This window comes from Rhopilema esculentum, chromosome 5, assembly GCF_057945365.1.
Source record: "Rhopilema esculentum isolate cy_ngs chromosome 5, ASM5794536v1, whole genome shotgun sequence".
NCBI classification, from domain to species: Eukaryota; Metazoa; Cnidaria; class Scyphozoa; order Rhizostomeae; family Rhizostomatidae; genus Rhopilema; species Rhopilema esculentum.
Window position 1 is genome coordinate 1,124,888 of NC_142819.1, and position 16,788 is coordinate 1,141,675.

General features: G+C 35.5%; 1 protein-coding gene across 1 annotated transcript; it reads right to left on the reverse strand.

Annotated features, from left to right (window-relative positions):
• Positions 1–3,538: 3,538 nt before the first annotated feature.
• Positions 3,539–14,267, reverse strand: LOC135689706 (uncharacterized). Its single transcript, XM_065207023.2, has 3 exons — positions 14,108–14,267; positions 13,848–14,012; positions 3,539–9,281 (listed from the first exon to the last, which is right to left on the reverse strand). The coding sequence occupies exons 2-3, from the start codon at positions 14,002–14,004 to the stop codon at positions 7,516–7,518; spliced, it is 1,923 nt and encodes a 640-aa protein (XP_065063095.2). The 5' UTR covers positions 14,005–14,012; positions 14,108–14,267; the 3' UTR covers positions 3,539–7,515.
• Positions 14,268–16,788: the final 2,521 nt, after the last annotated feature.

Sequence of the window (16,788 nt, forward strand, 5' to 3'; positions counted from 1 at the left end):
ATTTTTCTTGTCAAGCTCTGAGAACGTTATTTTGAATTCTTCACCAAAAAGCGTTTCCTAAATGCAGGCTTTCCTTTTGCAAGAAGGATGAGATGTAGAAATTTCCTGAAAATGCATGCAGGCCAAGGAGCGCTTGCTTCCGCAATAAAGATAGCGCAAAAGCATTTAGACCTAGTAGTCTCCTGTATTTTCCTCTTCCGTACTACATAAATAAATGCAAGTTTTCAGCCTCGTTGGCTAAAAGGATAACAAGAATATGAACATCTCCAGAGCGCACAATGCAAACTGTCTCCTGTCCATTATTCATCCGTAGGGCATGGTGGAGTAGGTAGCAGATTTTGGTACCTGCTTTCCCACCTGAGTTACCCCTTTGCTCTCAATATTAACACAAGATTTTTTACTTGCAAAGTATATTACTCGATCGTTGAGTTGAGACTACTTATTGTGGCGCTAGAAATTCTCCGACGGAGGGGCTTGACCTTCCGATAGGGGGCTATGCAATTGGAGAGAAAGCATGGAATCCCAATTGCAAAAAGACGCACAATCATTAAGATTATGACAGGACATGAATATAACATACAAGAAAGAACAGCTACTTAGAGCGTGATTAATATTCTTTTGTGGGAAACTCGCCTTTATAACAAAATATCCCTAAAAAGACAAAAGACATATGTTGAGAAAGTTCTTTTTCCACGATTTTTTTATCTTCTCAACGCTGTAAACTTTTCTGAGTAATAAAAAAAGACGTCATTTGATCATTAAACAGAATAGGAACCATTACACGAAAGTTAGTACCTGAGACGGCACCCTGGTTGCAAAAGGTCGGGGAAATTTTCGAACTTTGATGCTTCCAGTTTGCTGGAAAATTCACTCATTAAAGACATTTTTACTACTTTACAATACAGTCTTATTCTTAAAGTAAATATCCGCGGGTGGAACGCTATTTGACTGTTTTAATCGATTTTCTGGCAGTCATTCTCATCATTCGCGCAACCAACGCTGAAAAATTGTAATGTGGAGTTTAGCTCCCAGTGGTTTCAGTTTGCAAATTAACGGCTGAAATATTAACGCGCCAAGGAGCGAAGAGGAACAAATCGAGATGAAAATGAAAACAATCAAATATACCATCGACTATTATTTATTTATTTAACTAACGCCACCACCAAGTTTGCTGAGTAAGCACCAAAAATGTCGAATTTGCTGAGAACAGATTCAGAACTCTTGGGGGAGGGGTGTTATCCATGTGTCCCAATGTGTGTGGGGGTTATTAGATCTCAAATATTTTTTAAGCTTTTTAATGCTATCTCTTTATCTTTTGAAATTATGTCCCAGTGATTTAAAATTTTCCTTACATTGATAGTTCAACTGTCTCTTTGTATGCATCAAAGTATTCGATTTTTGCAATTTTTATGATTGTGTTCCAGATAATTCTATGTTGAAGGTAAAAATAACTTACAGAAAGTTTTCCAATTCTTTACTCCGAAGATTTTTCAAGTTCTCACCGAAATTTCACCGATTTCTTTTCCAGATTAATTTTTGGCAGCGGGTTTTTTGGTACTATGATTGATTTTAATGCAGTATGTAGTAGCATACTCTTGGCTGTTTGGCATCTGTATCTTCAGTTGTTGCAAGGGCAAGAGGATTAGTAAGAGCTTTGTCTATATCAACGGATCCCTTTTCTTTGAACGATGTTGAACAACAAGTTTTCAAAACTTCTTATATTTCAAGAACATACGTAATTTGAAACTATCATCACTGTCTTTTCGTTTTCATAAGATTACTACATCACCAGATAATAACAAAAATTACCAATTTTTAAAGTGTGATAGCAGAAAACAGTCAAATTAGCTCAAATCGCGTGTTTTTGGGCTTTGACCCCCTATATCTAGAAAACGCCCCCCTAAACGCCAAAGCAACATCCGGATTCGTAATCTACACAAAAAGTTGAGTCAGAAAAAGTTAGTCTGGTTAATTGCCAGTTCAGGTGATAATGCTCCCCCTCTCACCTCTGGTCTAAGAGAACAGGGTGTCATGAGAATGGTGAGAACGAGACTCTGGCATGCAACCAGGATACACAATAGTTTTGATTAAATGCTGTGAAGTGCCATTGGATGTAAATTTTGTCCTCGCCCTTATGCACATGCCGATATGATGCACTTTATAATTGGTTCAGACAAATGGAGAATGGAAAACTTTGACACCGTTGTCACCCCTCTCGGTAGGCCTGATTTTTCCATCGGTATGAGTTTTTGCTCCGATTCTCTTTGAGAAGAGCCTCTTCTAAATACACTTAACCTAAATATTCTAGACAACCTATCTTCAACTCACCACATAATTTTCCAGTTAACAGGGAACATAGATCTGAGTTTCAGTTTTATGAGGCTTTCTTCATAATCTGAAATTTTGAAGAGCTGCTTAATGGAAATTTAAATTTAGAAAATCCAAGAAAATGATGTTCCATCTGCGCTTTTCTTTTCACACGAGCTTTTTTTCCCAATGTAAGTTGTTGTACATTGTCTCTCGTTCAACTCAGGTTTTGATGGGAAGTCCTTTCACCTTCGTATTCAAAAAAGAAGTTTGGTGCTATGAGTCTTTTCAATAACATCCAACATTTAACAAGTAAAACAATCTAAATCTTGGCATTGCTTTATAAATCGCAAACTTCTGTGATTCTCAGTTTCTAACAACATATACTGACAAGGCGACTGTCTCTTTGGCAGAAAAAGTTTCTTCTGTATATTTGGGTCAACCAGCGTACTACTTCTCAGTGTCTTAGCTGTTTATTTTTAGTCTTGCTAACTTTGGAAGAGATTGAGACTAAAAATACACCTTGAATAAAATAAAGGCTGAAAATTTGCTTTGAAAAGGAAAAAAATTAATATTTGCCTTGAAAAAGATAGAGACTGAAAATTCGCTTTGAAATAGAAGGATTGCAAATTCGAGAATTCCTTTCAGTTCTGAATTCTCGTATTTTCAGAATTTTCAGAATCCCTTTTCGGTTTAACTTGTAAATTTTTATTACTTTTGCATGTATGATTGCATTAATGTGGATTCATGTTTTTGGTATGTTATAATTGATTTGAATATTTGTCGAAGAAAATGCACCTTTTACAAATATTGGGGAAGGATGTGTGTCTGCCGCTTAACCGGGACCACCCCCACTTACAATAAGAACTAAAAAGAAAATTAAGTACAACGTATTTTGAAGAGAATATGAATCAAACATTGAGAAAAGATTTAGACAAACAAAAAAACATAACCTCCCAAGAGAAGTTATATTATTAAGCACACTCAAGAGTGCCCTTTTTCCCCTTTTTTATTCATTTTGCCCCCCCCCCCCCCGGTAGCCCTGTTATAAGAAAAAAAATTTAAGAATACGAGCTTCAAACTTTGTCAAAAGTTGAAAGCAAATTAAGAACAAGCTAAGGCCGCCGGCTGTAAAATGTAACTTTGAACAATATTTCATCTCAAAAGCGAGGAGTTTTTTTGCCATCTTGGGATGCTTTTTCGGTGAAAATTCAAACATGGTGGCAAATGAAGGTTTTCTTACGCACAAATTTAAGAACAAATTAAAAACAATGCAGCCTAAGATATTCGAAAAAATTAAGAGCAACCAGCCTGAACTTCAATTTATTGTTTTTTATAAAGAAAAGTGTAATGGTAAATTTTATTAACCGCCCCAAATTATGCCAACATAATCATAATAACAAAAGAACAACATATCTTGAGCAATGTTGCGATGGGGCGTAGTCGAATATTTTGGAAAAGATTTATCAGTGAAACAATATTTATCTGGCAAACATAAGCTTGATAACCTACAGGAATTTATACAATGAACCCTATATTATCCACAAAAAAAAGATATAAAAACCGTATATTGTCGACTCCTTCTTAAAGTCACGCTTCTGGTTACAGTCATAGAAATGAGTGTAACACTTAAAGGTGAAAGGAAATCAAAATCAATTTAGAAATCTATTCTATCCAGCCCAAGATCAGCATGGCAATTTTTACTTCGTGTCACTGATAGTCTGTATCGTTTTACTTTTGGAGTAGACAAATTACAAGCATAACCTACTTGTTTTGTTTCTGTTACATAGGAAAAACAACAAAACAGATCCGTTGGTAGAAAACATTTGCCCTGAAAAAATCAGTTTTGCCCTGTGAAAAGGTCCTACTTTCGTGGTTGGGGGAGGGTGAACCACCCCTATACTCCCCTCAAGTGACGTCTCTGAATTCAAGGTTGGAAAACGCATGGCCTTATTCACGATTTTGCTATTTCTATTGCGGTATCTTATGGAATTTCTAGAAAAGTCTAAATTCAATAGGGCCAATTGATCAAGATTTTGCTGTAAAGATTAGCGATAAAGATAACTTCATTCATTTCTGATGTTTGTTTTTTCTGCCGTATATTTTGGAAGATTTGTTGAAAAAAAACAAACAGGTTGAGAATTACCTATCAATAGAAGGGTTTGTAACTCTAATGTTATTGAACAGAAAATTTTAAAGTCTTTATTAGTACTCTAAACTATGTTCTCTGAGAATACAAATTTTTAAAGTCTCTCTGCCTAACACACAAACTCAATCCTACAACACCAGAAATAATGACACAGCCCTTCGATTACCACTGCTAAAGAACTGAAGCTGCGAGAAAATCATTTGTGTTTCAAGGACCTAAGTGCTACAACGAACTTCCCCTGGAGATTTACTCTTTAAACTCTATTGTGCTTTTTAGATCGAAACTCAAGATATTCAATGATTCAGATGATACTTATTTATGTATACAAAATACTTTAGTTTTTAAATAAACGTACTTCAAACGGTTGCCAAAAATCCACAAAAATGCACTAAAACCCTTTCAGAGATCCAGAGCTGCACAAAGGATATTAAATTCCGAAAATCCACTCTAACTCAGAAATATCCAAGAAATGTCCGGTAAAAAGTCAAAGACATACTGCCAAACTCTGGCAACATCAGCGCTGAATCACATAACGGACTAACATTTTGGACGAAAACCTATTGGATCAATCAAAAACATCGTCGAAAGATACGATGGATGGGATGATGAGATGGATGATTCGGTGCAGTGAATACGGAGACTTTCCGTTGTTGTTGCTGTTACCGTTTCTCGTCATAACGCAACTCAATCGAGCCATTGTGTATAAAGATGAATCAATCCTGACTCTTTGGTGGAATAGCTAAAAGGTCCATTAAGTAATTTATGATTTATTGAAAGTGCCAGAACTTGATATCGTTTTAATGAGGGTAGAATATACTTTCAGATGGTATTCGTCAAATTAATTCAAATATCAGCATTATCTTGAAAATCCCGATAAAGGTGCGCTGAGTGTTTTTGCTTTTGATTTAGTTGTTTCGTTAGTTTACGTTTTTAAGTCTAAATGACGTGGCTAAAAAACTTGTTTTGATAAACTCTTTTCACAGAACTGCATGAAATAATAAAATGTGCCAACTAACATTTGGCGATATTCATAATTGCCAAGCGAGGAGGTATAATGAAGCTAAATGCCATTTCTTCAAAATTTTGAAGAAAGGAGAAGTTAAGGCAAACAAATATACAAAAATCCAAAGAATTTTCTTAAAATCTGAAATCCGAAACCTAAAATCAATGGATTTTTAAATCCGAAAAATCCCGTGGAGTGATACACCCCTCGCAATAGGTAACAAAACAGAGCCATAACAAAAGAGAGACAAGATGTTGTTACAACTGGAATCTCTGTTCAAAATCTCAGTAAACGACAACACTGACAGAATGCTGAAACGCTGACATTTGCGAAACTCTATACAATGCCTAAAATTGACAATGTGCATACGTGCATATTGCGTTGAAGATTGCAAAAGCTAAACAAACATACTAATTTACAATTGAAAAATGTATGTCTACTGAGGCTTGAAATATGTATATTTAGATGACAAGATTTAGTAGATTCTTTATGACAGCGTTTCTAAGATTGTAGGTGAATTCAGTGCTATGATAAACATGCAGGGAGCCAAACAGACGTGAGTCCAGGCAGTCTGGGCGCTCGCTTATTTTGAAAGACCCCTAGCAAATGTAGCCAATGTCGAAGGTGAATTCATAGAATGCTAGATAAGAGGAAACAGGGAATTGCGGGAGAAATAAAAAAATAACATCCAAGGAGATCAAATTATGAATATAAGTACCATTGTTCAAGAATTTTAACCAACAGAAACAAATGTCCTACAGGGAATATAAAACTTGATGATCATCAATTGCAAAAAGTCCACTTAAGCAAACCTTTATAGAAAAGCCGAGACTAGAACAGTACACGCTTTCTGTCATTTTACTAGACAAAAACTCATTTTTTAAATTTAGAGCGTCAACTTGTGCGGCTCAGATATTCTCGATATTCCAAATATTACAGCAAAAATGATATCAGAAAAATATTGATTTTGAAAATCGGACTCGTAACATCTAAATAAAAAACTATAGGCTGCAATATACTCTATAATCAATTAGTCGGCATCGTCTGTTTATTTTGTTAAACATATTTTGGGATCCCTGATTTACATGGGTGAAAATCCATTCTTACATATACCATCCCATTGAACATTGACTGTAAGAATATTTAAAAAGATGATCTCAAGGCCCTTACTTTGGACTGGCTCGTAAAGTTTTAGAATTGTCAGCTTCTTTTAAACGTAATGGCCGGAAGATTGTTTTATATTTACATGCTTATATATTGGGCAAAATGAGGTCAGCGGGGATATCACCTTAGGAATTTCTATTTTATGAAAAAAGCATCCCCAGTGAACATAAAGACAAAGTAACACGAAATGCTACAAAAGATGGTTTTTCTGCAGAAAGATTCAGTTTATCTGCAAACGATGTTATCTGTAATTGTGTACAGCAAAAAGACAGTTTCGATCTTTGAACCTTTAAGAAGCAAATACATAAGTGGTACTGGATTTCCCAACAAGACGAACAATTGTTTAGGATTCATTGCGGCACTAGGTTCTTTGTAAATAATCCACATGGTTATCACTAAGACCGGACCATAAAGAAGGATACTTTTTTACACAAGATATCTTTATGGAAGATGTTTGTGCGGAGTTTATTTTTAAAATTTTCAAGCTACCGATAGAAAATTTCCTCCGTAAAACATAACATTATCGAGCTAATAATTTGCAAGGTAATCACGAATAATTCTCTTTAAGGTAATCACGAATAATTACATGCCGCATCAACATTGTGCATATCCTGGCAAGTTCTAATCGATTAACCGAAGAATCAGAATGTAGATAATGACTAGGAACTTAAGGATATACGTCACCCAAACATAACATATAAAGGTTTCTCTGTAAATACGTATCCGTTTATAAAACAGAACATGCTAACATTATTCAACCGCCCATGACCAATTTATTCTGTAACTCCTGACCGTGGAACACAACAATGTTTTGTTTACTTAGACTAGGCTCTGGACTTGCAAGCTCGTCTTTTAAAGAGAATTTTCACAACCGACGAGGTAGACCAAAGCATTAGATGACTTTCATTTCTTGTAGGATATCTGTCAAGAGCTCCTTTCCCCTGTTATTTGAAATGTCGTCAAGCAAGGACAGCAAGAGCATAACGGCCCCTTTGCCTTGTTCGCGAGCACTTGCACTTATTTCACGCAAAAACGTATGACTTGTGTTGTTGAATCTGGGCCTTTTCGGCGCAACTTCGTAACGCGAATTTTCACCGCCCAGTGACAAAGGCGCAGGAGGCGGGGCAGAAACATCCCGGCTGAAGTGCATCGTCGAATCAGAGGTAGGCGCTTGTTCTGTGGGTTTTTTCGGTGTTTCTCCGTTAACAGCCGTATGTCGCGTAGTTTCTTGCGAAACGTAACAACTCTGAGGCAAGTCTCGCAGCCCTAAGTACGATTTGTCCTGTGGCAAGCCATTATTAGCTTCAGGACTGTCATCACTTATCGCAATTACATTTCCCTTTAACTGGTCAATATTCGCGGGAGACTGATTTGCCTCTCTAATATTCTCGAGAGCTGCAGAGTGCACCGGCATAAGCGTTGGTAGTTTATCAAGATTAACAGAGTCTTGCGGTTGCGTTGCTGCGGCGAGATGATCATTTTTTCTACAGGAAAAAACATTCGTAACACTGATCGTTGGTATTTCACTTGTTTGTGAAAATTGGCCTTCACCGTTGGCTAAAGCATGATTTATTGACTGGTAATGTCGGCTGACAACCATCGACGGAGGAGCTGATTCAGCATCAGCCATATTGAAACTATTTTTATCATTTGCCGCGAGTGACGAAAAAGGTGCCGAGCTAATAGCAATACTTGGGCGTTCGCCGCTGGTAAGAAACATTTGCGCATTAGCATGGGAACCTTTTCGCATACGTTTTCTCTTAACAACATTCTGTTTTACTTTGGCCTGCAACTCATCAGAAGATCTGAAACATTGTGGGAATAATTTTGCGTAGATGAACGACATCTCGTAACGAATCTCCGCACTGATTCGCGCTTTGCTGAAGCAACCTGAGGTCAATGGTGGGTCTATATTTGCCTCGCGACACATATTAGCTAGAGGGTAAATATCCTTGAAACGCGATTTCTTGAACCAGACTTGTGTGCCAAAACACTGAGCTTTTGCCAGGGGTTTTTGAAAAAAGGGAAGGACACTCCTGTTTCTATGAGTTAGGTATTCGCGAATTGTTAAAACAGGGCACCAAGGTTTTCCTTGAATTTCGTATATGGTGAACGGTCCTACTCCTCTTTCGGTTGGTAAATACTTTCTTAGATCGAAGTTGAATGCAATTAATCTTCCATTCTCAGTCACTTCCTGGACATCATTGATACTTACTTGACGCATGACACTTAACTTGCCAATCCCTGTGTAGTAACAAACGTAGAAATAAACTGTCTGCAAGAGTACCTTTGGATTCTGTGAGTTATAAAAATCTAGCTGTCCTTCTGTGTATAACTTTTTCAACTTTTCTGGCGTCAAGCGCCAAGACTCCGTCAAGCCAAAGTTCTCTTCGCGCCCTCGCAAGGAATGGCTCATCTGGCTGAACACGACATTCGCATCCAGGAACTCTGGATCACATGATATGTCCACGTGGGTAAGACCATAGTCAAACTGGAAAATCAATGAAAGACAACGCCTAATAGCTAAATAGCTGCATAACTTGTACGGGCTCCCATCTTTCTTACGTGTTGTCATGTAGAAATTTTTAACAACATCACCCAGCTCTGCTTTTGTTAAATGTGTAATGTGTTTGCTTGGGTTCAGACTCTCATACCAGGCTAAAATAAAACAAATGTATTTTCTTTACTTAATGACCCTTTCAGGTTACTAACGACTAAAGAACAAATTATTGAATTTAATTAGAATAGTACCGAGTGTGCTTTCATTGTTGCATTTTGTAGCTAGATGCCATCTAACAAAACCGGTGAGGCAACAATTGGAAGGACTTTTCTATGAGGTCTAGAGCTTTTGAATACAGTCATTTCTAATAACAGTTTTTAAATTTTTTGAGTCCAGACAATATTTAATTTCAGCATGACTGCTTTGGCGTACCTGCTGGGAGAGAAAAATTGGACACATGTGAAAAAAACAAACTAAAATCAAAATAATATAGAAACAAGGTCAACAGACTTAACATAAATTTTGATCAACAAAAGTTCTAAACCTTTTTTATACATAACTTGATAATTGATTAGTTAAGATGTCACCGAGTTCTACATTTTGGTGCAAAGAATAATTAAGGAAATTTAAACATATTCCACACTTCAAGCAATGCAAGGTTAAATTTTCTTTTCCTTATTTCTCTACAGCAAACGCAAAAAATCACTTGGATCATTGGCAAAAGCATATATTTCTCTATTAAAACCCACACAAACTAATTTTTTCTATCGAGAAAAAGGATTGCAGCTATTTAAAAAAATTGATAAATTCCTAGCAGCCAATGTTTCCAAGCTCATCAATATTTTTCACATCATGCAAAACTTGGGACGGAGCTTCGCCATCCAATAAAAGACATTTTTAAGTATGTTTACTTGGAGAACTGTCCTTGGGTTATTAACATTACTTTACATATTGTAAATTTTTTAGAGACTACCTGAGATAGAAACATAGACAGCTTACCGTGCCAAGTAGATTTTTCCTGGTACCACTGTTGACCTTATCTACTTTATAACCACCTGTTACTTAATTTGATCAATTTGTGGGAGCATTATTTAAGTTCAATAAAAAATAAGTGTTGCTTAGTCTAAGTGGATTAGTGCTCCGAAAAAAATTTTTTTACTCTAGTAGCCAATCATAGCGATAGTGCAGTCAAAGGGCACAAGGTAAAGCTTCATGTTAAACATGATCCTGTTTTGTTAAGATAACTTGCATAGTACAGGTGAAAAGTCATTTTCAGCCACAGAGTTATCATGGAGTCACCAATTCTTTTGTAACCAAAGAAAAACAGATATTCTATATTTTCACTGAAATGTGACAGTTAAGACAAATAGGCCTTTTTCACTATTCAAAATGACAATTAAGGGAAAATAAATAGGAGTTCTCCCCCAGAAGAAGCATTGAAAATCTTTCGAACATTTTTCTGAATTTTACCCTGAAAAGTAAGCTAAACATTGAGTTTTCAATATGAATTTTTTCTTTATCATCCTATTTAGCTAAATAGAAGTGGAATCATTGTTTCACAGATTGAATACTCAAGCATTCTGTACAAGAACAAAATAATGTTAGCTGTGCTAGACACTCTTTATTAAAAAATACATGCTAGAATTTCCAGGTTACTCAAAAAGAGAGAAAAAAATAAAGAACCCAGATGCTTGGAATGTAAATAAATTCAAAGGATAAAAACACCAAAAGAGAAAACCGAGCTCCATTTTGCAGTGTCTTTTGATTAAAGATAAACAAATTCACCATCTATTGTAGATAAAATAACTTGTAGATAAAATAGTCTTTTTGGACAACAACAAAATATTTTGTCAGTTGCAATAGCTTTTCTTGTAATGCTATAAAATAATTGCTTGTTGAGTGTTTTTCTAACTAGTCAAAGCAGGGAGATTTTAACATTGCTGATTTAAAGCATCAACAATATGGAAACAATAAAGATAACATACATTTATCTAAAAAAGTAGACAAGTAGGATACCAAAATGCAACATAAAAGATTTTTGCAACTACTGGACAGAGATGAGCCCCTAATCTTCCTATCATCTGCAAAGGTCCTTAAGCTTATTTCAAGCCACAAAAAGTTGGGTTTTAAAATATTATTGTGCCACTTTTTTTGAAACAAAATTTCTCTTTATGTTAAAATTTTCAAACTGAGGGGATGTCTGGTATGATGGAGCAATTTTTCATTTAGTATGAAATGCTTAGTTTTGATGAAATAAAAAATATTCATATATCTTTGGATGAGAAAAAGAAATTCAAAATTATAAACAGACAATTTGAGGTATTAAATTTACTTTCATCTAAATTATATAAATCAATATTTGTTTCATTAAACATTATGTACAAACTCATCCATTTTCGTGGTAGTTATTTGTCTGCATAGCAAACAAGAGCACTCTATGAAGAAATCAGATAAGAAAAGATAAACTAAATCTAAACAACCATGTGAAAAAGATGAACATAGAGCTTTTAACAAACACAACAGTAATCAAATTTAAAGAAGACTTCATCAGTTTTTTTAATGAGAGCCTTTGAGTTTTCATTTTCCACTATTTCAAACCACATTGTTTTTGAAATATTTCTGATCAGCTTTCGGAACTATTAAATTTTCTCTGTGGGAATTTTTTCAAGCTCATAAAATACTGATTAAATAAAGATGAAGCTTCAACAAATGTTGCAAATCATTTTAAGATTATTACTAGCAAAACCGCTCCACACATTAATCTGGCCAATTGCGAATTAATATCTCAATATCCTGTAAAATTTGTTTGAGCCTCTATCATAGACAGTAGTGGAAATTCAAGCTTTCATTTAGGGGGGGGGGGGCTCAGGCCCACGATTTTACAACAATATACCAATATTTTTTAGCAGGACCCTTAAGAAATCAATAACTTTTGCTTGGCAGAATCTGATGAAAAGTTTGGCTAATCTTTACGGAATCAAAATTAGATATACAATTCACAAGCAGTTCTGATTTTGTCATATATTGTTTGTTTGATTATTTAGTACTGACTAATACTTTATCAGCTATGCTATGTTCAAATTTTATAAAAAGGGTATAGAGAGTTTATAGAGAATCCTGGGGTACAAAGGGTACATGCAGATCAACTGCGAGCAAAGCGAGCAGAAAATTGGGCAACTACGCCCCTTAGATTAGCTTAAAATACATTTCAGAACAATTTCTTGCAGTAATTTTGAGACGTTAAACGGTTGTCGAATATCTGACGAAAGCCTGAATTTTCTGACAAGATTGTTGAATGGGGTGGATGGGGGGGGGGGGGCTTAATCCCTCTTTACCCCCATAATTTCTGCCATTGATTATAGACATAAGAAGCATTTTGAAAGTAGGGGTAAACTTTCTTGAGGTGAAAATAGGTACATTATCCCTGTTTCTTAAAAGTTGGGTATATGTGTCGGCTGAGCTCCCAGGTTTCTATGTCTATAGCATCAAAAGGGTTACAGGCATTCATACATGTACACTTTCGAAGGGGAGGGTGGCTACTTTATTTTGTTTTCCAGAGAGCAAATTAAAACAAAAATATTTTTAAAATCTCAGCTCACATGTAGCAAGAATTGCAGTGTTTCCTGATAGGCAATGGACCTAATAGTATTTCCCAATGGACTTGCTAGTAATAAAATGCTAAAACAAATTATTTTGTGAACAATTCTGTTACTCCATGGGCCAAACAAAAAGGAATCATTTGTATTTTTGATGATTCCAGGTGATCAAGTTCAGCTCTAAAAGGGGCCCCTTTGGGCTCAAGCTTAAGCTATCGAAGTTTCATTAAACATCTCATTTTCATCTAACATTATTTAGGAGCCTTAGATAAAAAATTCATTCATTGAGTTCAAAAGTTCAATAATATTCATTCTTGTAAGTCTTCCAAACTGCATTCTTTGTCGTGGTTCTAAAATGATCCACAAATTCACTTTTGAAAATGGAATCTGAAAACATTTTTTTCTGTGCAGATATTTTGACAATAGCAAAAAATAATTTTACTTAGTTTCAGGCTTGTTTTTTCTAATTCTTGTCAGCTGCAGTAGATCTTAGTTATTTAGTAATTATTTTTGTTTATGTTGATGTTTACTTTTAGTGTTAATTCAGGATTCTAACCAAATAGTAGTTTTTAAGTCATTGTCATCTGCAGCAAAATGTCATATAGGAGTAAAATTAACCACATCTGCGCAGAATGCATACCAGAATTTATGTTCTCCGCGCAAAACACAGAGAATGCAGTATGGGTAGTCTCCTATCCAAGCTTGCCCTGATATTGATAGATTGCAGATGCAATAATTTTGCAATTTTAAAGGAATAAAAACTATTGCCAAACGAATTTACATGTATATAGCGAATACAGCAGCACACTTATCCATAGAATTTTCATCGGGGCTGTACTTAACCGCCGAGTAACCGCAATAACCAACTATTTTTCTTTCACCGTACAATGTGTACATACACAGGTGACCAACCAATGCAAAGGGCAGCTGCTTCATTCCAAGAAAAGAACCGATGGAAATAAATTGAACGGGACAATAAAACCTTGTCCGCTTAAACCCACCGGAAAGTTTCAGTTGGATAAAGCAGATTTATTATAAAATACCACGCGCTATCCACTTAAGTCCACGCTCGCTTCGCGTGCACAATTATACTCTACACAATGCAGAATTGCTGAAACGAAAACTTACCCTCAAATTGATTTTTAACTGAATTCATTTGTCTTCTTGTGGGGGCTGTTAGAGCATCCGAACCCATATTAACTGGAACATCTGATTTGCTTTCATCAATGACAGACTCTGGGCCATATGCAGTTGCAGCTTGGCTGATAACGTACTTGTTCTCCATTATTGGGCCTAAATTGTGATACGATACATTAGCAAATATCACTGAAGATAAAAACAATATTCGCACAATACAACATCAATATTTCCAAATTGAAGAGTATTACCTGAACGTTGCTTCACTATTCAATGACTCTTGGTCGTTCTTTTCAAGGGCATAATGTTAAATTCGCCAGGTCAACTATTGCCTTCGATCGCAGTTTAGAATAACTAGATTATTATTGATCAATATTGACCGTTAGTTTATCACGCGCAATATTATAGCGCATGGTTATTACACATGTATTGCATCGAAGGATCTCATTGGCTATATAAACAATACCATACACTTTCAGTAACCATAAACTGGATGCTATTATTTAAGGTTTCGACTATTCAAGTTTTGTTATTGCCTGTTTTACGCCCTCTAAGAAAATTAAAAAATATTAATGCCGTTTACTCTTTGTGGGGAGAAACAATTGCCTCCTCTTGCGACCTTTTTATGGCTATACAGGAACGGAAATTTCTTTTAGGATAACATGATATTTCACTTTTTGACAGGACAATATAGACTGGTGAAATAGTTTAAATTAAGAAGAAGAAGGATTTCCGGTGCTTTCTTACAAGCAAATAACAAAACAGAGATTACCTTAAAAATGAAGCCTTTCAATGAAACATTAATATTTTAATTGTAAGCGAATCTTTGATATGAAAAATACATGTTGCTGCAAGTTTTCTCGCAAAGTCATATACTTAACGAGGTAAAAAACATTTACCCAAAAGATTAATCAGCAACAGATTATCGTCAACTTGATAAAGTAACAACATTCAAATTCATTATGTTACTGTTTACATGTAAATGATCGAATCTTGAATGCTGCTAAAACTTAAGTAAAGCTTTAACAATGAACTATTTGCTTTATTGCCATTCCGTAAATTTTACTTTAGAAAATGTTTAATAAATTCAAGACAAAGACTTTAGCATTACTAAGTCAACAAGAAATTGCTTTTGTTATCGAACAATGAAGCTTTATCGTTCCAGTAACCGGTCCAAGAAAATGCATTCAATGCTCTCGATAAACAATAAAACATTATCGATTTCTAATGAATATTCACTGGCTGAAACATGAGTCTACTTACCTGAGACTCGCATCAAGCAATACGAATTACGATCCTTAAAATATATTTGAGTTTTGACTAACACAATCCTCGAGAAAAGTTTGAGCAATACCGTTGCTAGAAATATTGAAACAATATAATCCTAGAGCAACATTTGAGCAGCAAAATCTTTGAGCAATGCGGTTCTCGTGAGGATTATTGGAGCAACAAAGCCCTCCAGAAGCAATGCTCGTAGCGGAAGCAAGACAATCTTGAAAATATAATATACAACGCTATAAGAACGAATTCTTTGTTTCTTTCCGGAGGGAGGGAGGGGGGTCTAATAGATAGTCCGCAGTTTGTCATTTTCTGGTTTAAACGAAAACGCCAAACGACGTTGTTGGGGGAAAAATCGATATGTTTGCGGCCCCTTAAACCAAGTATTTAGATAAACATATATATTTATAAAACGCTGAGTTTGCCTATTAGTTTCGATAGATAGTCGTGCTCATGGCAGTTTACCATGCATTATACCTATATATAATACATACATATATATTGGTAGATAATAAAACATAAATATTTATAAATATAAACAAATGTTTCAGACAAGCTCTGTGCTGCACTGATGGGCCCACAAAGGGCGAAACATTACTGTCTGGAGATTGAATAAATATAAACATATATATTTATATTTTGGTAGATATATAATGGTAAAGCCCGGTGTCGTTCCATCTAGCAGCTTTAGGATCTATCTACATAAACGTGAAAAACCTACTATTTTGTAGACAGAAGGAGTTTGTTTTCACTTGAAAACAATGGGTAATATTTTCAATAGGCAAGCAGCACTGACTGCCCTGATTTTGCAGGCTCAAAAGTGATGTGTTTGCATTTCTGATTGACCTTTTTCGATCCACAACTGGATATATGTATTTCCTAGCGTAGATGTTTGATCTTTGTTTTGACGTTTCATACTCTGAAGAATGTAAGACGCAAAGCTTCAGTATGCTTTAAGATGAGCGGCACCAGAGGGGAGGCTGAGGGCTTCAAACCCCCCCCCCCCCCCCCACCACTTTTTGTGCAAAAAAGTTTTTTTAAACAATAGAAAAAATAAAATAAAAGAAGTCGAAGAAAAAAATAGTCCGATAAATTCCTTTTTTTCTTAACCTCCAATGAATAAGCCAAGGTCTGTGGGGCCTCATAAAGCTGTGAATTCCATTTTAAGACTGAAACTAATCAAATGTAATAAAAGCATGCTTTAAAATAGCAAAAAAATTCAAACGATTGCAAGAAAATGACTGCAAAAATTGCTTAGGGCATGGTCGCAAACATAAAGGCTTTTAGACAATTTTACATAGATATATTTATATATACATATGTACCTACCATTTATTACGGTAATGAACAACTGATGCTGAAAAAGTTTTGCCTTTGGCTTGACAAAAATGCCACGATCCAAACGGGTGTTACAATCCAAAAGGGTGTCACAATCCAAAAGGGTGCCAAAATCCAACTTTAAACTACGTCTCAATGTTTACACTTATGGCAAGCTAAACTGGGAGCTAGAGCATGTCCCCTACTTTTCTGCAGAACGAAATACAATTTCTTATCTTAAAAGTGAAAGAAATGTAGTCTACCATTCTGTAAGTTATTGTGCTTAACGTACTTTAGAATATGCCATTGATTGCAGTTTCATTACTATCCTTTTATC